The following is a 21,458-nucleotide window of genomic DNA, read 5'->3' as shown; positions in this document are numbered from 1 at the left end:
CTATTATTATAGTAGTTGCTACTATTCCATTATACCATTTATTTATGGTATTATATTTATGAAATGAATTTGTGAAATTTCTTGTATTGTGCTTATTTTGAATGTATTAAAGGAAGAATGGTGTTTTTCTTGACAATAATTTGGACTTCCAGAAGAAAGAAAATCAGTGTACGGCAACAGAAATCATTGCTCCTTTTTTTCTCTTTTTGAGAAACATTGTATTTGAATTACAGTGAAACTTCAGCAGAATTTTAGAGTTTTGCTAGCATGATAGATGTAGTAAAATCAACAATATTAAAAGCATTGGGGTTAATGTAAAGTACTGCCCATATGTCAAAATAGCCTTCTGTATAAGTCATGGGGTCATCAGGCTTAACAGAGGTTTATTTGAAGGACTAAGAGTTCAAGTTTAATTTAGTGTGTTTACCAACCAGTGCTATCTTTGATTGCATCAATGGGTATTTAATGTTCAGTCTCATTAGAGGGTGCACTAGTCAGACCCCATAAGAATGTCGTGTGTACTTCAAGTTGGCTCAGAGAGTAGAGTAGGTCCAGAAGGATGTGAAGAGAATAGTAAAGGCTTGGAAGCATGTCCTTACAAATAATCCGGGGACCTTGAAAAGCCTATGCATTTTTAGCCAAAAAAGAGAAGAAATAAGGGCGCTTTATGGCTGAACTAGACTATTTTGTTATAGTTATATAGGTAGAGATGCTGAAATAGATTATGAGTGTCATGAAAGCCTGAAAGAGTGTTTGTTGGGTACATGTTGTCATTTCAGCAACAGACAGTGGCTGACTGTAGTGGGTATTCAGTTAATGTTTGCCCTGTGACTGACTTAATGAGTGGAAGAGTCCATGAATAAACAAATGAACAAAAGAACAAGGACAGTGGATAAAATGTATAAGGAGTTGGGTTTTGTCTCAAAATAGGGATGACAATTGTGCTGCCTTCCCAATACCCTGTAATTGTTTCTCTCTCGTAGCAGTTAAGAGCCTCTTCCATATATTTGAGTAAGCTCTTTCAAAGCAGAAAGCATTTCTGGTTCATCTCTTATTTTCCCAGCAGCTAGTACATAGTAAGTACTAAAAAGTGTTAGTTAAAAGAAGTGACTTTTTTTCATGAATAACAGCAAAATATTGTTTTAAAATGTAATTATGGGGGCTCCTGGGTGGCTCAGTCAGTTAAGTGTCTGCCTTTGGCCCGAGGTCATAATCCCAAGGTCCTGGGATCAGGCTCCTTGCTCATCGGGGAGCCTGCTTCTCCCTCTCCCTCTGCCTGCTGCTCCCCCTGCTTATGCTCGCTCTCTCTCTGTCAAATAAATTAATAAAATCTTTTTTTAAAAAATAAAAATGTAATTATGTACTAGGGAAAGAAGCTAATCAGAAAAGCGACAGACTGAATGACTTCAACTATATGACATTCTGGAAAAAGCAAAGCTATAGAGACTGTAAAAAGATCAGTGGCTGCCAAGGTTAATGGTGAGGGAGGGAGGGATGAATAGGGGGTGCAGAGAGGATTTTTAGGGCCCTGAAAATTTACTATATGGTACTATAATGATGAATACATGTCATTTATACATTTGTCCAAAGCCATAGAACGTACAATACCAAGGGTGAACCCTAACGTAAACTAGGAACTTTGGGTGATAATGATGTGTCAATGTAGGTTCGTGAATTGTAACAAAAGTACCACTATGGTGGGGGATGGGGCAAGCCATGCATATATGGGGGCAAGGGCTTCCTCAGTCTTCTGTGCACCCAGCACTGCTCTAAAAAAATAGTCTTAAGAAAAAAAAGTAACAATGTGGTGGTAAATTCCCTGCCACTGGAAATGTTCTTTATGGAAGTTAAATAACTCTCAGGAAGTTCAGAAGATTTTCATGCATTAGTTGACAGGTTGGACTATGTGTGTGTGTGTGTGTGTACACGTGTGTGTACACACGTTCTGTTTCGAGTCAGAGATACTTTGAAAAAGAAAACAAATATGAAAGGAGTACTAGATCAAGTGGGACCAGTTTATATTCTATGAACTGAAGATAATTTTACAGAGTTCCTATCTAAAATTTCAAAATCCTACTCAGCCCCTGACATTTCATGTCCTTCTTCCTTGATTTATTTTTTTTTTTACACCTTCCTATCTCACATACTGTATATGTATTTTTCATGTTTACCCTGTTTGTTATTTTTCTTCCCTGCCAGAATTTTTTTTTTTGAGGGTAGGGATTATCATCTGTTTAGTTTGCCACTGTATCCCCAGTATATAGAACAGTGGCTAGCATGAATGGCTCAATATAGTATTTGTTGAATAGAATAGATGTCTGCAAGCTTACCATCGGTATCACCTACTTATGTGAAGACAATCAATGATTATGTGACTATTGTGTGATTGAAAACTTATTTTGACTTTTTTAATTACAGAAGGCTTTACGACCGGATATGGGCTATAATACATTAGCCAACTTTCGAATAGAAAAGAAAATTGGTCGCGGGCAATTTAGTGAAGTTTATAGAGCAGCCTGTCTCTTGGATGGAGTACCAGTAGCTTTAAAAAAAGTGCAGGTAAGATGATTTTAATTATGTAAATCAATGTAAAATTATACTATATAAATAATAGAGGAAAGTATGTCCTGAATGATTAGATAATGACATTCTTAAGTTGAGAATGCTAGAAAGGAATAAAAATTATACTTTAAAAGCTTGAATTGAGTGTAGTACACAGTGGAAATTAATTTTTAATTTTAATATTACTTCTAGGCTTTAAAAATTTAGCTGGTTTTATTCACCCAGATTTAGTAGTGACTGGAATGATGCTAGAAAAGCTTTTACAACTCTGGATTTTAAGAGGCAGGTTTGAGTTCTCACCACTTGCTCCTAACTGGACAGGTAACTCTCAGTTGCAGCTATAAGTCTCATAATAGGAAAATAGACTTTGCAAAATGTATTGCCTAGAGTTAGTAAGTGGCAGTCAAGGTTAGGATGGGGTATTAAATTAATGTGGAGAACCACACTGGCAATAAATGAAGGAAGAGTGAAGTTAACTTTATTTATTGGAAAATTAAAAAAAGAATGAAGTGGGTTGATTAAATTAGAAGATTGATGACCTGTTTAAAATTCCATCTTGTATTTGTATCATTCTAGAATCAGCTTTGCTCTCCAATCCTGACTTTTTTGTTTCCCTCAGATTCATTTTTCTTGTTCTAGCGCCTCTTACCAAGTCTTACCCTAACCCTAGTGGACTAGTCCCACCGCTCTACCCTGCAGTGTACTTGGCAGAGCTCTGAAAGTTTCATTTGCCCTAACAAGTCTAGAAAGTCTACTTTCACTTGCCCTCTGGTCTAGAAAGTACTTGTCTTTCTGTCTCAGAGTATGTTTGACATCATACAGTTTTGCTTCCCTTTTTTCAGATAAGGTAGTTATTGTTCACACCTGCCCACAGACTTCCTATTTTATACTCTGCAACCCTGATAATCTTTTCTCTGTAGTGACCTGTGAGACCAAAGTTTCATCAATTTTTTTTCTGTGACTTCTTAAAGGATCAGTGTAGTTGTCATAGTCATTACAGAGATGAACAGTTTTCACTTAGTTTTTAAGGAAATATTAAATGTTTATAAAAGACGTTATGTGGTATATACGATATGAAGAGTAATAGAAATGCCCTCGCATCCAGCACCCAGCTTAAGAAATAAAACATGAGAAAAATTTTTGATCTAAATCCGCCACTCCCTTCCCTCATTGGTAACCATGTCTGGAATTCTGTGCTTAACATTCCTTTGCGTTTCTTTATCGTTTTCCCCACATCTGTATAAATTTCTAAATAAATCTGTTGTTTGCTTTGCATTTTTGGAGCTTTATGTCAGTGTCGTCACATGTTGGTGCGTGTGGCTGCACATTAACCTTTTCAGTGCTATATCGTATTCAGTTGTTCTTGTCACCTGTCTCTTGCTGTTTGGATTGTTTATAAGTTGTTTACTATGGTAAACAGTACTGCTGTGCTAGTCTTATGTGTCTTGCAAGCGTCTTATGTGACATGCAAGCATTTCTCTGTTGTCTGGGCCTAAGAATGGGAATGATGAGCCACAGGGGATGCGTGTGGTTGGTTCTTATTTTCCATAGTTGAATCGATTGCGTTTCTCACCGGCAGCATGTAAGAGTAGCAGTCTTCTCTCGTTTAATATGCCACTTACGGCTTAAGAAAATATAGTAGAGATTGCAGATATTAACGTTCATGAAGCAGATGACTTTTGGAAGGATGATTCCCTTACAAAAGAACTCTGAACCTTTTTTAACATGTATTTATGAAATTTCTACTGTGCATTACTAGGCACCGAGGGAAGTAGAAGGAAGCTAGTCATATTATTCCTGCATTCAGAGGAAGAAGAGTCTTTGTAGAAAAATTAAATGTTAAGCCCTGTGTCACGGACTCCTGATTTAAATGGGAGGTTACAGAATGGAGATGTCAGTTTGAGCTGTTGGTGGAATCGAAACATAGGTCTAGCTATCAGTGTGAGACCAGATTCTGGAGCGCACTGAAACCAGGAACAGGAATTTGAAGAATAAGAAAGTAAGGGTTTACTATGGATCCTCAAGTAGAGTAATAATCTTCAAAATTCGTTCTTTTTAAAGTAAAATTACAAACCTAGCACACAGAACGGACTGGAAAGAAGTCAGCTGCCTATTTGCTGCAGGTAGTGAATGCCAGAGGACAGATGGATTGAGAAATTACTTGGAGGCCTCGAGGCTTCTCAGCTTCCTACTCCAGCTTCCAACTGATTCTGAGTGTAGAGAAAGAGAGAGGGCTCCATCCTGTCTGTATTTTTCTTCCTTTTGATTGGAAATTTGATTGGAAATTTGAAAGGACCGGAGTTAATTTGGGCGATTATACTTCCATTCAGGATGAGATGCATCCTCTCACGACTCCCATTTTGCACCGTGATAAACCTCAGACCACCGTCTCCTGCCGTGTGGAGTCAGCCTGTCCTCTTGGATGAGATCGTCCTTCTCTGCTTTGTAAAGCCTTGATACTGTAGCATCTTCCAGTCTAAACGTAGCTTCTTTATAGAAGAGAGAGATGCTGTTGTGAAGATATTTGTAGCTGATTTAATTAGGGAATGGTGCCTTAAACCTTTGTGAGGAGACGTGTGTTTGCATTTCAGACACGGTATTGATTTCTGTGATGTCTTACACTTGTGCTGGACAGTGAATCCTGTGCTTCCTCCTTAACAAGATCTCTGTAGCTTAAAATGAAAATGTTTAACAATACTGTTAACCAGACTGTCTTCCTTTCTGAGGAATCTTAGCCCTTCTTCAAAAAATGCATAAAGAATCAGATACCAGGTTTCCTCATGTATCTTGTTCCTGGTCTGAAGATCTGTATTACTGTTCCTAGCTCCTCTGGAATCTTTCCTGGATACTGTGCTGGGGTTCATAGGCTGGTCATAGGCTGAAGTGCTGCTTTTACAGTTCATTTGTCTGCTTACGTATCATTAAGGAGCCACCGTAGAGTTACCATCCAGATTCCTCAGCGTAGTTTTCAAGGCATTTCTTTACTTTGTCCCACACTGTCAAGTTTCACTTTTTCAAGACCTTTTAAAAAAAAGTGTCCTAAGCTCTGGTGACTTTCCTGTAGGTTTGCCTGTTACCTGTGTGTGGATAGAAGAGTGTGTGTCCTGAATGCACGTTACTTCTTTGAAATCGTAAAGAGATCTGAGAGCCTACGGTATATGGCAACATTAACCAATCTTTTTGAAAAATGTACCCACATCTCATCATGATTCATTTGCCAAAATTAAGATGATGCCTTAACTGATGTAACATTTTTGAAATTCCATGTACCACCTTTGCTTCCTGTCTCTCCCTGTTTCCCTTCTTACTGCTCATTCACTCCTTCCACCTCGTGTTACTATATGGATCACCGCGTATTCGGTGGTCAGTGTGGAAGGCTTTGGGAATACTAAGATAAACAACAGGACTCATGGGATTCCAGTAGAAGTGCAACAGAGACACATCTGAAATCACAAGATAGGCACTGTATGAGAGCAGCCTCCAGGAACATGGATGAGAGGGAGATTGGGATAAGTCTTCACAGAGGATGTGAACTGGGTCTCAGAAGCTCAGTTCTTTGTGTTGGAAGAATGTCAAAGAATTGTTTTGATCTGGTACATGTAATCTCTATTTTATTATGCTTAGTTCGTTGATTAGAGCTATGTAATTGGAATTGATTTTTATTTTATCAGTCTTATGACACGGTACTATAATATGAATTTTAGGTCTCACTGTGTCTCAGTTCTTTGATCTTTGTTACCCTAATTTTCTAATAGTAGGTGAAATATTTTGACCTTAGTTCTCTTTGCCTAGTCTTAAGTTATATGTCCGGATAACACTGTTTTCCTATGGGACAATCATTGTCAGAGACATTTATTAGAATGGAAAGTACTTTTGCATAGTATTAACAAAGATAAGGTGATGATAATGTGTTTCGTTCAAATTCACCTTTTCGATACACAGGTTATCTCAAAATAACTTTCTGAAAGGACAAATATTCTTTGATGTTTATTACTTTTATTTGATTATTATAATAAAACATTCATCAAGAAAATCACTTTTTAAAGTATAGTTAAAGTATATTGAGTTTAACTTGCTTTCTTTTTACATATGTTGATTTTAGTTTCTAGATTCTGCATGTATTCATACATTAGAAATTGGGATTGCATGCATTTAGAAATTTGTGAGCAATGATAACTTCTTCTATGATGCATAGAGATTAGAATACATTCATAAACCCCAAAGCTATACATCCAGTCTCTATTTCAGTGTTCAGTGTGATTACTGAATTCATCCTGCAGTTTTTATCCGCTTCATTATTTCATCTCTGTAGATTTCCTTTGAACCTTCCAATAGTTGTTTGGACAAATGAAAAGTAAGAAGCATTTGTAAGAATAATCTATATATTATATATTTTTTAAAATTGGAGAATAATTTAGTAATTAATGTTAGTTTACTTGTTAAGGAGACACAGGCTTTTATCTTAAAAATGAAAGCTTCTTAATTTTATTTATTGTACTTGCAATTTTATTTTAGGCATTTCTTCGGCATATAAGAAATAGAGAATATTTTTAGTTTTATTGACGGTTTAGAGAAGAGGGCATTTTAATTAACAACATTTTAGGGTTATAATGAATTACCACACAGGGCATGAAGAGATTATCAACATTAAAATATTTAAATGAGACAATGAACATCAATGAAAAAATTTAGTTCTTTGGCCTTTTTTGATGTTTCACATTGTTTTTTTTTTTTTTTTTTTTTTTTTTAGCATCTTATGGCCACATAGGGTTGTTTTATGCTAACACAAGTTTTGAGGTTATGGGTTTATCTTAAAAATTTTAAATGGTAAAGTAGTCCAGTGGTCAAGCCCAGTGAATAAATATAGTTGAAGTAACTTTTTATTTATGCTGTTGAAGATTTTTGATATGCTCATTTACTGTTTACTGAGGACCTACTATGTGGCAGACACTGTACTCGACACTGAGATACAATTGAGTTCAGTATTTCTGGTGGGGGGAATAGAGAGTAAGTCAAATAATTATAGCCAGAAAGGAAGTGACTATCATGTGATAGGAGAGACAAATTAGGTGGGGGGAAGGAGGGCTTCTCTGAGGATGTGAAATTTAAGCTGAAGTGGAGGATAAGGAGTCAGCCATCTGAACAGCAGGAAGAAGAGGATTCCAGGTGTAGAGAACAGCCTTGAACAACAGGATTGGCTTAGAATATACTAAAAACACATTGTGACCCCCATAAATAGAGTGAGGAAGAGAAGTAACAGGGGGTTACAGAGTGTGGCAGGAACCAGAATTTGAGTGTTTTGTTTGTAGGCCATGAAGAGAGCCCTATGTTGTGTTATAAGGGTAATGAATAGCCATAGGAGGAGTTTAAGCAGGTGATGATAAAATCTGGTCTGTTTTTTAAAGACTTCACAGACTGTTGTGTACAATGTGGATTCACCCTCTTCGGCACACAGCGATAATAAGGACATTATTAATTGAAAAAATGTTTAGCTATTAAATAAATAGCATTATTGCTTAAGTTTTGCCCCCCACCCACCCCAGCTCAATCTCTCTACTCTCCACTCTCCTTTAGAGTGCCTCTTGATTTAGTCAGAGAAGTGCTGGTGGTAGAGACTTCAGTTATTTGGATGTTAACTTGTTCAGCAATTGTGATTTATATCTAGAAGACATCACAGCCCTTCTGCTATGGATTTTCCACCCCCCTCATCCATCCTCTATCCCCTCAAATAAAAGAGAGAGGCTCTGTAAGGGAAAGTCTGCCTACCAGTCAGCAAGTAGGAGAACCAGAAATTTGCAGGCTGATAGCAAAAATATTCCTTAAAGCTTCTCTTCCCTCACTTCAACAATGGTTAGGGGACGGTCTGTACAGGCATCGGTTGGTTGGAATAAAGGGATGGAAGCATTGTTTGGGCACTGGGTCAAGAGGGGGCAAGAACACTGGGATGAAGAATGGCATAATCCAGGGGTTGACTGGGTTTGTCACATGGAATACAGGGACTCAGTTTAGGACCAAGTTGCTCAGTTCATTTATTCAGCCTCTGTAAAGCTGGGGAGGCCCAGGAGATAATTTGGTTAAGATTTTCATTTATATAAGATTTATTTAAAGTGATATATATCAGGTTTTTTGAACTTTCTAGTATACATTTTTAAGTACTTTCATTGCTACATTTTAAGTGTTTTTTCTTCTAACAGAATGACATATGCCTTTTCAAGGACATTTTTATTAACTTACTTGAAGGCCTCTTTTTCCTCTTAAAGATACCCTTTTCAGTTTCATTAGTCACGAGTAATTTTTTGGCAAGATTTAGAGATGACAAAAGAAAACTTATAAAATGATTCAGAAAGTACCAAGAACTTATTAGCCAACACTTGCTTGCCTAAATGCTGTTATTAATTTTGCTCTTACCAAGTATACAGTAAGTTAAAAAGCCAAAGAAACTTTGGTAGAGCCCAGAAAGATGCCTTCTGAAGATAAGTTTGTAAATCGTCTAAGAAAAATATTTTTACAGAATCTAGACTTTTTTTCCCTTATGTATTGTCTTTTCTTGTTCATGAAATCAGACAGTCTTGAATCTATGTCTGGGATGATTTACTCTAAAGATAGAGTTTTTATTTTTGTCTTGACTTGCTGGCTAAGAGAAAAAGAAAGATAAGATACTGCTGAATTCCTAATTAAATGTATTTATAAATGTATTTGGTTCAGAATTTAGTTTTGCTTCAAATGCGCCAGCAGTACTTACCTCTCAGTGACTGAGGAAAGACTTTGCTACTACTGAGAATTCAAAATAAAAGTTAATTTGTAACACTAAATTATTTAATTATAAGTTGAATTAGAACTTTTTAAAAAAGATTGTATTTATTTATTCGAGAGAGTGAGAGAGAGCATGAGCAGGGGGAGGAGCAGAGGGAGACTCCCCACTGAGCAGGAAGCGCAATGCAGGGCTCCGTCCCAGGAGCCCCAGATCATGACCTGAGCTGAAGGCAGACGCTTAACCAACTGAGACACCCAGGCACCCCAGAAATTTGTGATTTCTATGGAGCACACTTCTGTCTTGGTGTTTTATATCTGGTTAGGGTTTCGTAAAGCTCTCGTATATATCTTTCTTTCATCTCATTCACTTGCTTTTGCTTTTTAAATATTTTTCCTATCATGGAGACATTGATTATTGGGAGATTAAATTGATACGTATCTCCAAGTTTGTGATTTTCTTCATTTTGGTCACTAGTACCAGAATTATCCTTTCTCTTTCTCCTTAAAAAAAGTTTTCGGGAATTCCTCAAGGTCAAAGACATTTAAAATTTTGTACTTCCCTGCATTTCTTTGAATTATCTCAAGTCCATTGTGACTAGTAAGCCCTGAGAATAGCATTAGCATTCATGATTTGCAGGGAATCCGTTACTTCTCTTGCCACTTTGATTTTTAAGCATAAATTGTGTATGTGTGTGTACGTGTGTGTGTGTATTTCATAACTAATATCAAGCTCAAAATTTTGTTTACATTTTTATTATTATTTAACATGTTATATTCGTAATATTCGTATATTTTCATCATATTTGTAGTAGTAATTGTTCGTAATATTTGTAATATTCGTAATTTTTCCAGCATCATTTGGCAGTTTGGGGAATGGGTAGCTTTTCTATATGAAATTGCTAGGTGTGAAGCTTATTCTTTAAAGTAATGATCTTTGATTTTACTTATTTCTATAAAAAATCCTTGTGAAATGTATTATACTTTCCTGCATGTGTAAATTCTGCATATATAACCCCTGCCAGCCATACTGCACCTCGTTGAGGTTCTCACATCACTTTGTATAAGCAGCACTGATTAGATTGTGTGTTCGTGTTATGTGTTCCAGTCTGCACTCTGCATCTGACAGTGTGCAAACTTTCTTATTTGTATCTATAACAAAATCTAATAACACGTTGACAGCATGGTTTTGTGAATGAAAGAAAGCGAGAGCATGAACAGGTTCTGTTATTTATGTTAATCGTCTATGTGTACAACAAAACTATGATGCCCTTGAAGAGGTTTGTGTTTATATAGGGTTTTTCCTTCAGCAGGTAGTGTTACACTGTTTGTGCTTTAATGCTGGGAGTTGTTCTTCGTTTTTTACCCCTGCAATTAGTATCCATTTATAGCTAATATAGTCTCTCATTTTACCAAAGTTTGATATATATGAGGGCTTGATGTTTGCAAAAAATTTCTTAGTAGATATTTTATATAAACTTTGTGATAGCGATTTGCGACTCATAGGCCTTTCTTTCTCTTTCTTTCTTTCTTTCTTTCTTTCTTTCTTTCTTTCTTTCTTTCTTTCTCTCTCTCTCTCTCTCTCTCTCTCTCTCTCTCCCTCTCTCTCTTTCTTTCTTTCTTTCTTTCTCGTTCTGTTCTGTTCTGAAATCATAGTAGTCAATGCAAGTTGACCATGGTCAAGATAATTAGAATTACTACTAATGGAGAAGCATGAAGCCATGCTCTCTAATACATGTATTAGCACACACATTTCTTTTTCTATTATTTGAATGAAGTGGAAGGAAATTTGATGCCACCTAGTTTATCTCGCTCTCTTTGTAAACCATTAAAGGGAGAAGTGCCTGGGTAGCTTAGTTGATTGTGGGTCTGGCTCTTGGTTTTGGCTCAGGTTGTGATCTCGGTCTTGGGATCGAGCCCTGCATCAGGCTCTGCATTCAGCTGGGAGTCAGCTTGAGATTCTCTCTCTTTCCCCCCTCTCCTGCCCCTCCCCCTCTCGTACACACCTGCATACTCTCTCTCTCTCAAATAAGTAAATCTTTTTTTTTAAAAGCCCATTGAATAGGATAGGATTCTGTATTTTTAAAGATCTTAACAATATGCATTTCTTAGCTATTTCACATTAGAAATTGAAAAACATAAATGATAGTCAAAATTTTCGTTAGAAAATTAAATAAGTAAAGTTGAAGACTGCATAGAAATAGGAGGAGTATTTTGCTGTAGTGTTAGGTGAAAATGCATATATACCATATTGCACCCCGCTGCTCTTTTCACTTTCTGACACACATACATTTGTACAAGAAATGGAAGGGAGTGAGGAAAAGCTAAAATTCTTTTTTTTTTTTAAAGCTAAAATTCTTTAAGGAAGTGAGTTTATGGATTTTTTTTTTTGCTTAAAAAGTTTTATTTATACTTTTTTTTTAATAAGGGGAAGATTAGAACTAATATTTGTAGGGATATGTAGAATGTTACTGAGCAAAAGTTACGTATTATGAGTTGTAATTATACCCCTGTATTCTGTATTTCCTTTTATGCCTTAGGTATCTGTTGTTTCTGGCTGGCAGAATCTTATAATTTCTTCAAAGTTCAGTTTTAATGTTACCCACTCTTCACACAAGGATTCCTTCTTTAGATTTCTCATGCTGCACTTTGCACACACATGTATTTTACTACTTATTAGCTAGTTGTATGTGTGTTAGACTTCACAACACCCTGGGGCATTGAAGAAAATGCAGACTCTGGAGCTAGAATGATCTGGATTTGAGTCCTTGTTCTGTCACTTACTAGTTTTATGACCATCGGTATATATTTAGCCTCTCTGAGCCTGAGACCTCATTCTAAACTGGAGCCGGTACTACCTACTCTGTAAGAACATGGGGAAGATTATAGCAACATCTGTATGTAAAGAGACTACACCCTCTGGCAGGTGTTCAGTAATTTCTTCTTGAATCAAAAAGACTTGGATCATGCCACTCCTTTCAAGTTACACACCTGCTTTTCCTGGAATATATCAGCTGTCTGAATCAGGAAGACATGGTCAAGTTGATGACTATAAATGTCATTAAAGTTGTTTTGTTACGTGTTCAGGGTTTTATTCAGCTCATAGTAGTAACCTTACCCAGGTATTTTCTACAATATTTAGCATATTGATTTTTTAATTTATTGTTTATTTTCCATACACTTAGAACATTGAGAGAGTTCTTTGTTTTCAGAGGCATCCTAAACATCCCCTTGATTACATTATTTATTTTTATGTTTTTCACATTAGATCAGTATTTCTCAACCTTTTCTTCATTATCACCCCCAAGGAGCCTTTTTAGACTTTTTTTCCTAATTACCCCCCTCCCTTATGAAATTTTAATTCCACAGATAAGAGCATATCTGTTTATGTGTTGTGTGTATGTCTGTGCGTTATCGTTGGTAAGACTTTCTCACACCTCTCTCCAAAGAACCAATTTTTATCTCCTTAAAGTGCTATCATCCCTGTCAAGGTGTGCGTTAGACCTTTAAACATGATTTGATTGTATATAATGGTTCAGAGCTTGGGATATAGTTGGGTAACTCTGAGAGTGAATTCTGGCTGCTCTATTAATTAGCTGTGTGAACTTTTGTCAGTTTCTTAAGCTTTCTAAACCTGCTTTGTCTCATCTGTAAAATGGGAATACTAATGTTGTTGTCTTCTTAAGGATTAAATGACAGTTAAATGAGGTAGTTAATGCAATATGTTTAGCACATATTAATTGTTGAATATATATTAGCTCTCATTTTATTATATTATGACCACAGTACAGTATCCATTCTGTTTCGTTTGAACCTAAGACTTGAAATATCTAGCAGTTCTCTTTTCTCATTTTTAGAAAAGATTTTATTTATTTGAGAGAGAAAAAGCAGGAGTAAGGGGAGGGGCAGAGGGAGAGGTAGAAGCAGGCTCCCCGCTGAGCAGGGAGCCCGACCCAGGGCTCAATCCCAGGACCCCGAGATCATGACCTGAGCCGAGGCAGACATTTAACCTACTGAGCCACCCAGGAGCCCCTCTTTTCTCATTTTTAATACTGACTGCCTTTGGAAGGAAAAATGTAAACTCTAGAGGTAACATGAGATTAAATACCTATAGTTCACATAGCTCCTAAAAAGCTAATCGGGAAGAAAATTTCTTGGTATGTATGTAATTATATGTAAAGTATTATAATGTGTTTACATGGTGTCTTGAACCATAGATTATTATTTTATTAAATAATTCTGGATTCTCTTTTTAGATATTTGATTTAATGGATGCCAAAGCACGTGCTGATTGTATCAAAGAAATAGATCTCCTTAAGGTAAATAAATAAACTACTGACTATTTTAAACATAGATGAGCATGTTGATAGAAGTGATTTATGAAAATATTACACTTACAAGCAAAAAGATTTTTAAAACTTAACTTATGCCACACTGGTTTTAAGCAACATTATACAAATTTGTATCTCAGTATATGGAAGAATGTAGTTATTTTTTGGATTCATTGTAAAATAATTTAATCAGATCATTTGGTAGGATTAGCTCTCCTCCCCTGCCTTTGATTCAAACTAGGAAATAGATAAAATTGGCAAAAAACATTGAAGAATTTTTTTCTGGACTGTCCCAGTTAGACATATTCTAAAGATTAAGTAACATAAATGCATATTAGTGTTGTCTCAAGATGTAATATATTGGGAATGTGGACTGATCCAAATGGGCACATGCTTTTTATAATATTTCTATATCCTTTTTCCAGATTTAGAAAGGATGATGTAAAGAGTGTGTCAGAATTAGCTTTTCAGTTTTTCATCCACTCAAAGAATATGACTGAAATTTCAGTTATCTCTGCACTGCTTTTATTATAGTAAAATTTCCTTTGAGGAATGCTGTAGCTTATGGTGTATTTTTAACCGTTAGATAAGACTTGGATGTTTTTTATGCCATACATTTTTGTTTGTGCCTAAAATGAATACAATTTATCAAAAAAAGATAAGAGTAAGATCAAAGTGAACCATGCTTTCCATCTGTTCTGTTAGTTGTAGTTATTTCCTGGGCCATGAAGTAACTGCTTTAAAAATATATATAAATTGTTATTAGAGAAATAATATATTATCATAGAAGATGTGGAGGAAAAACCTGTAAGTAGAAAGAAAAGAAGAAAATCATGCATATACCTTCTGGGAGAATTCTTGAATAATTTTCTTTGAGAAACTATTTGTCTTATGTTAACTTGTTTAAAGATTAAACAGAAAACAGATTGTACGAAAGGATTGTCAGTGTGTAGAGACTGATGCATATATTTCTATAAGGTGCAGTTTTTCTTAGGATCATTTAATGCACCAACCCCATAGGTAAAACTCAGTAGGTTCTATACTATTTCATGTAAAAGCTATGTCGTAGATAGAATATAGTAGATGTCCTTTTATTTTGTTTTGTTTTAAACCACTGGCTTCAGTTATATGAGGATTAGGCCAGCTTCAAAATAGGAGTAAAAAGGAATACTTTATTTGCCATTGAGTGACCTTAAATGACAGTTCCCATTTTGAAGGATATAATTTTTAGCAATTGGTGCTATAATTCTGCCATTCATTTATATGTATATATTTATTGGATATAGCAATATATACTTAAAAAATTTTAAGTGTGTAATTTACTCTTTCTAATAAAGGAGTATTAAAATTAATTGGTATCTAATATTACTTTCAATAATTATAATACCTGTTTCAAAATTCTCAAAAGAAAAATATACTCTCATGTTAAGATTTCTATACTTAAAAATGAAATGCAGTAATTAAGTTTATTCTTAAGAAACTATAAGTGATTCCTGGGAATTTACAATAAGAAAACTTTTTGGTGCCTGTTTTTTTTTGTGTGTGTGTATGTGTGTTTCCATCAGCAACTCAACCATCCAAATGTAATTAAATATTATGCATCATTCATTGAAGATAATGAACTTAACATAGTTTTGGAATTAGCTGATGCTGGTGATCTATCCAGAATGATAAAGGTAAGGTTTTGTTTTTAAACTAAGTATTTATTTTTTTCTGATAGAATTGCCCTTTAAACATATAGGTATATCAGATATTTTAAAGACCTCAGTGAAATACTTTAAGATATGTATGGTAGATATGTAATGAATGAAAGATAGTAGTGATAATTATGATAATGAAGCTGGTTTACCTGGTAAAGCTCACTCTGCTCAACTGAGATGTGTGGACACTCTGAAACCAACTTGGAAATAGACCAACAGATTTGTTTTCTGTAAGCTGAAGTTCAGATTTTGCAACTTGATTTTTCTGAGCAGACCACCCTTGATCCTGTATCTCTGAACATCAGAGGGGTCAGAAAGAGATTTAGAGAATCCTGACCTGTTCCTGGGAGGGATTCATTAAAGAATAAAGTGGGCTTTGCATTCAAACCTTGCACATCAAACTCTAATTCAACCACTTTAAAGTTTATTTAACTTTCTTTTCCAAGAGCATATTAATTGGGTTTAAGTTCAGCGGCAAGTTATAGAAACCCCCAATTTACTGTGTTCTAAAAACTGCTTGTCCTTAGGCAAGTTACTTCTGTGTACCACAGTTTCTCAAAAGTGAAAGAATAATAGAACCTATTTCATAGGATTGTTGTAAATGATTAATTATTTGCCATTTATTAAGACCTAAGAACCGTCTCACACATAGTAAGACTGTGCAGATGGAAGCTACTGCTGTATTATTATTGTTATTAATTATATTTCTCTGTTACATAAAATTCTGGAGCTGATATGGCAGCTCTGATGTGTCAAATTCTCAGAAACCAAGCCTATTTGCAGCTGATCAAGTCACCTCTCTGAGGCAGGAAAGGACACAGGGTACTTGCTGGCTGTATCTTGAGGCATGTTACTGGATACTGCCACACAACCTTTTAGCTTCATCCCTTTGGCCAGAATTTAGTCTTACGAATACATGTAGCTGCAAGGGAGGCTGGAATATGTAGTCTTCATTTGGCCGGTCATGGGCCCACTGAACAACTTCTGTTACTCAGGAAGACATGTTGAACAGGGTGGAAATCAGTGAAGACCAACTAAATGAGAAAAGCAAGGCTCTTTACTTGGGGCTTGCTATAGCAAGGGAGTCAAGCACTGTCATTAATGTTTTGACAGAGATTCACAGACAGGCAGAGGAATAGGAAATCTTTATAATGGGAAAATAAGCCTTTACGACCCGATTAGAGGCTGTTGGCATGAAGTAGCTTTACATGAGCAACTTAGAAGTGGGGCATCTCACCTGACTTTCTCTGATTGGTCCTAAGTTGGAAGCAGGGACAAAAATGAGGGAAGCTGTCAGTTATTCATCAAGTCCTGGGCATTTGGGGCTGATTGTTACAGTTATTGCTCAGCTTCCTGGATTGTCACTAGAGATGGCAATCTGGCTTCCTGCACACCTGACGTAGCGGGCTGGCGTCCTGGGTTGTTTGTTATGGATAAAGATTGGGTTCCTGGTCAGGTTGCTGAAGGTTGTGGTTCAAAGTTCTGTTTTGATATGATATGGGCATTGTCTGTATGTTCAGTCTCTCGACAGATATTGGAGCACAGCCAGTAATCTCTGCCTAATGGAGTTATTGTAAGGCGTTCTTAAAAACAATGTTAGATGCTTGTATACATTACCATATTTACTCTTCAAAAAGATTCTGGGAGTAAATTTGACACAGAGAAGATAACCATCATTACTGGTAAATAGAAGAACTGATGTTTGAAATTAGGGTTTGTCTGAGGCAAAATTTCATGTTTTCCTTTAGTGGCACATTAAGATTTTTATATCGCAGAACTCCCTTGAAAAATCAGATGAAAACCCTTGACCGTCTCCCCAGAGAGATTTGATGCATACACACTTTGCCTTCCACCATTAAGCCTTCACAGATTTTCTGATCAAGGTGCTCACTGGTTCTCTGGCAGTAGCTAGGAACCCTGCTCTCTGGTGCGAGCGCCTTGTCAGCCGGGTCAACTCTCCTGTCACTTAACTTTTCTTAGGCTTATTTGCCTCATCTGTAAGATGGAGGCAGTTTTGAGATTGCTTGCTAAATTATAAAAATACTACATAACAGGGAGGTAATATTTTTATTATCACAGTATGCTGTCGAGCTGACTGTTTAAAGTCCCGTGGTGAGAGTGACTCACTTCTAATCGGTTGTCTGATTTTCTGTTTTAGGGACTTCCCAACACTAGTACAATCTTTGCAAATTAATGAACACACACACACACACACACACACACACACACACACAATTGTGGTTTCAATTTTAAAAAGAAATGCAAATGCACAAATGCAGAATTTATAAAACAGCTATCAAGATGAGACATAGAAAAGCAAATGTAAATAGTCCTTATAAGAGAGACAACTAATATACAATTCTTAGCTTGAACTTTAAGTGCAAGAGTTATTTAAATAGCGTAGGAAGCAAAGAGCAAATCTTCATTGGGCAAATACCAGCTGAAGGCAGATAAAAAACAGTTTCAGTTATCAGGTCTTGCCCCTGATTCAGAGATTGATGATTTCGGGTTTTGATTCTCTCCCAGAGTTTTTTGCTGTTTTCCAGTCTAGTTTTCTTGCTTTGCTATACTGTTTCTCCTCACCTAGAGGTTGCTGTCCCTGGCCCATTGCCAAGGCATGCCTGAGCCCATAACATTTACCTTGGAAAAATACTCTTCTCCTTTCACCACTTGAGAAAACTAGGGCAAGATCAGAGTGCTTTAAGCCCTGTGATCTGCATCTTTAGTGGATTCGGGTGTCTTAGACCAGTGAGGGAGGAAAAGTTTGTCAGTGTATTTTTATATTTATTGTGGTGATGAACTCAGCTCCCTTATTTAAATGGCTCTTGCCATCAGCTGACATTTTCAAGGAATTTTTTTTTTTTATCGACTGACCCAGTGGATATAGTAAGATCCATTCAGAACAACAGATACTGTGTTTGGTAATGAATAGTAATGTACTGTTATAGAATTGATAATTATACTCTTAAGGTATCCTTGGGGATTCTGACTAAAATTTGAAGATATCTATCATGTAAAAGATTACTCAGGAAACTATTTAAAAAAAATAAAAGATATCAAGTGATTGCTGCTAAGTTATATGTTTATAGAGCAATTTATTGTACTTCAGTAGAACTGAAGTAGTTCTTCAGAGAATTGGTAATACCATCCTTCCTTCCTGTCTAGTAGACATTATTGTATAAACCTTTAATGATCCTTTCCTTTACTGTAGGTACCCTTAGTTACCTCATCAAGATATAAGAGATTCTGGGTCAGATTTCCCAAATCCTGTTGGAGCTCTTCTAAAGTTGGAAGGTTATATTGCCAAACCTGTAGATCCTAGAATAGTGTCAGCATAATGGCCGTAAAGTTATTCCAGTGTCCATAAAAGAAAGTTGGACTAAGAAGTTTCACACGAGTAGACTATTACTATATCTGGTTACATTTATGTATGTCTTTTATGATAAATAAAGAAGGACAATGAGGAGAGAGGGGTGTTGCTGTTTTAAGTAAGGTGATGGAAGAAGACCATCCTGACTTAAGTCTGACTTAAGACCCCCACCTCCACCTGCCTTTTTCTTCTTTCTGTCCTGTTCTGTTTTTTCTTTGCAGACACTCACTCAACTCCTGACCCTGTCCCCAACACCACAAGAAATGGCTCTTGAATGACCTCTGTCATTAAATCCAGTGGACTTCATCCAGTACTCACTCTGCTTGATCTCTCAAGCTGCATTTGGCTCTGCTTTTCATACCCTCCTTCTTAAAATACTCCCCACTGGCTTATTGCGTCCCATCGTGCCTTGGTTTCCTTTCTGCCTTTCCGGATGCTCTGCTTCTTCTTAACTGAGTCATTCTCTTCTCTAGGCCCTTCATGATGGGGTTTTAAAAGTTGCAGTCCTGGCTTTTTCCCCCCTTTTTGCTATACTCTCTTCGTAGTCGATGTCATTCATGCCTGTGGATTCAGTTACTTTCAGTATGCCTGTTTTCTAATTTTTTATCTTTAGTCTGGAGCTTTCTTTTAATTCTGAATTCATGTTAGCTCAGCACCTCTGTAAAGAATTTCATGATCTTCCCCAGACTACCCTCCTCCCACGCTTCCTAACTCAGAGTTCAGCACCCCTCTGCTCAGTCGTGCACGCTGGCGTCCAGGACTCTTCGACACTTCTGTCTCCTTACCTCCCAGTTCAGTCTGTCACCAAGTTGAGTTTATTTTTCTCTTAAATGACTTTCAAATATTCCACCCAGCTCTGTTTCCATTTTCTTTCCCTGTATTGTGAAGTACCATCATCTCTTACCTGGAGAGCAGGAGCTTTTAAACTAGTCTTCTACCATCCAGCACCCATTTCTCAACTCTGCTTCTCCAATAGTCTTTAAGAGAGGTGAAAAAGGAGTTTAAAAAGAGAAAAGAAAAGAAAAGAAAAACCTCTTTTTAAATCCTTGTCAATTTTCCCATTGATGGTAAAGATGTTTGTCAAGATTTACTAAACCTGTGTGATCCAGAATTTAAGCTCTCAGAGGGTAGAATCTTTGTTTTGTAACCTCACATATCCCTAGTGCTTAGGACAGTGCCCTGCACAGAGCAGATTCTCAACAAATATCTGCTGTAGAAGGTGTAGACATCTTCAGTTTCTGGGGAGCTGTCTGGCTCATAGTAGGAACTCAGGAAACACGTGGTCAATGAGTGCATTAAAGGTGATTATCTCCTTCCTTCCTTCTTTCCTCCCTCCCCCCTTCCTGCCTGCCTGCCTGCCTGCCTGCCTTCCTTCCTAGTTGATTCTTTTTATCTCTGTTATGCTTCTCTGTTCCAGGGGCCAGTAGGTGAATATGGGTGGTGGTTTCTTGCTGTTTCACTCTGGTCTCACAGGAAGTTGCTGAGATACTGAGCAGTATGCTGGCAAGAGAGAAGACCGTGTTTTGAGCTGATACAGGAAGGGTATTTTTTTTTCCCTAAGGAATTCAAAAATTCTTTTCTAAACATTCTTATTTGTGCTCTAAGCTGTTATTTATAAAAGGAGACTACATTAAAAAAAAAAAGTCATTGGAACTTCTTTTATGAGGGAACATGACGGTGACTTAATGCTTTATAAAGGACAGCAGTAGATACTTGAATTGTGAGAAAATGATTCATTTCTTTATAGTAAGTAATATTGTAAATCATAGTGCATCACAATATATTTCAGTGTCTCAAGTCTTCAGCTTAATTGGGGTAGAAGAGGAAATATAGCTCCTGGTCTGTATTCCAGAAATGAACCTCTGGATAGCATTGCATCAAAGATTTTTACAAGTAAATAATTAATTGGTTTAGAGCAAGCTGACAAATATAATTAAGCAATTTATAGTTGAAATATTCAGTATTTCTCTAATTAGTGACAAAGGAATACCTGAGGCTGTGGTCAGATGAAATACTTCCCAGATGAGTTTTAGGATAAAAGGAAATCTAGAATTTTTCATCATATATTTCTTTATCATCAGTAATCAGAATTTTAAAGGAAAATAGACTCTTAAAGAGATTTCAGTTTATCAAGTTGTGATTTATATACTAGCTATTTTCTTTATCATACCCTAAACTGGACCAGTAGATGCTCCATTTTGCAGTATGCCTTATTAAATACTGTTCATTTCACTCTTTGAACATCAAGAAACAAATTTGGTGATAGAAACTGTAGAGAAGATGAAAGACAAATCTCAGGAAGGTATAAACAAAAGCTTTGTGGTTTTTTTTTTTTTTTTTTAGCTTGTTAATAGAAATACTGCTAAAATGTGTTTCAAATTTTCATAGCCCATTTTTTGAATGTATAGTTTATTGATTGAACTATTTATAATTTCTTATATTTATAATTACCTCTTAGAAAGTCAGTTTGAGACAAAAGAAAAAAAGTGCATATCTTTAACATTATATTTGTAAAAACCTTTATTTTGCTAAAATGTCAATAAAATACAATATAATCCAATATAATAAATCTCTTAGGGGGAACTTAGAAGTTTGTTATCTGCCAAAAGATTTTCATACCACAGCACACTGGCTCAGAAGTAAGTCAACATTATACTTGGAAATTTTTTTTAGTGAAATATGAATTGCTGATTTAAATGGGTATCTATTTTGTGTCAAGAGTTTGGCACAATTCCAAATAATAAG

General features: G+C 36.2%; 1 protein-coding gene across 2 annotated transcripts in view; it reads left to right on the top strand.

Moving 5' to 3' along the window:
- Window positions 1–21,458, top strand: part of NEK7 (NIMA related kinase 7) — a 151,020-nt gene that overhangs the window by 80,947 nt on the left and 48,615 nt on the right. Inside the window, exons 3-5 of one of the 2 annotated variants that reach the window (XM_045787732.2) lie at window positions 2,419–2,559; window positions 13,569–13,631; window positions 15,209–15,319. In XM_045787732.2, coding sequence (XP_045643688.1) covers window positions 2,419–2,559; window positions 13,569–13,631; window positions 15,209–15,319 — 315 coding nt within the window. The remainder of the gene's footprint in view (window positions 1–2,418; window positions 2,560–13,568; window positions 13,632–15,208; window positions 15,320–21,458) is intronic. The other variant, XM_087857490.1, reaches the window with a different exon arrangement.

Source organism: Ursus americanus, chromosome 2, assembly GCF_024610735.1.
Source record: "Ursus americanus isolate L20-20 chromosome 2, mUrsAme1.1.p, whole genome shotgun sequence".
Lineage (NCBI taxonomy): Eukaryota > Metazoa > Chordata > Mammalia > Carnivora > Ursidae > Ursus > Ursus americanus.
Note: the sequence above shows the minus strand (reverse complement) of the source record. Positions and strands in the feature narration are given on the sequence as shown.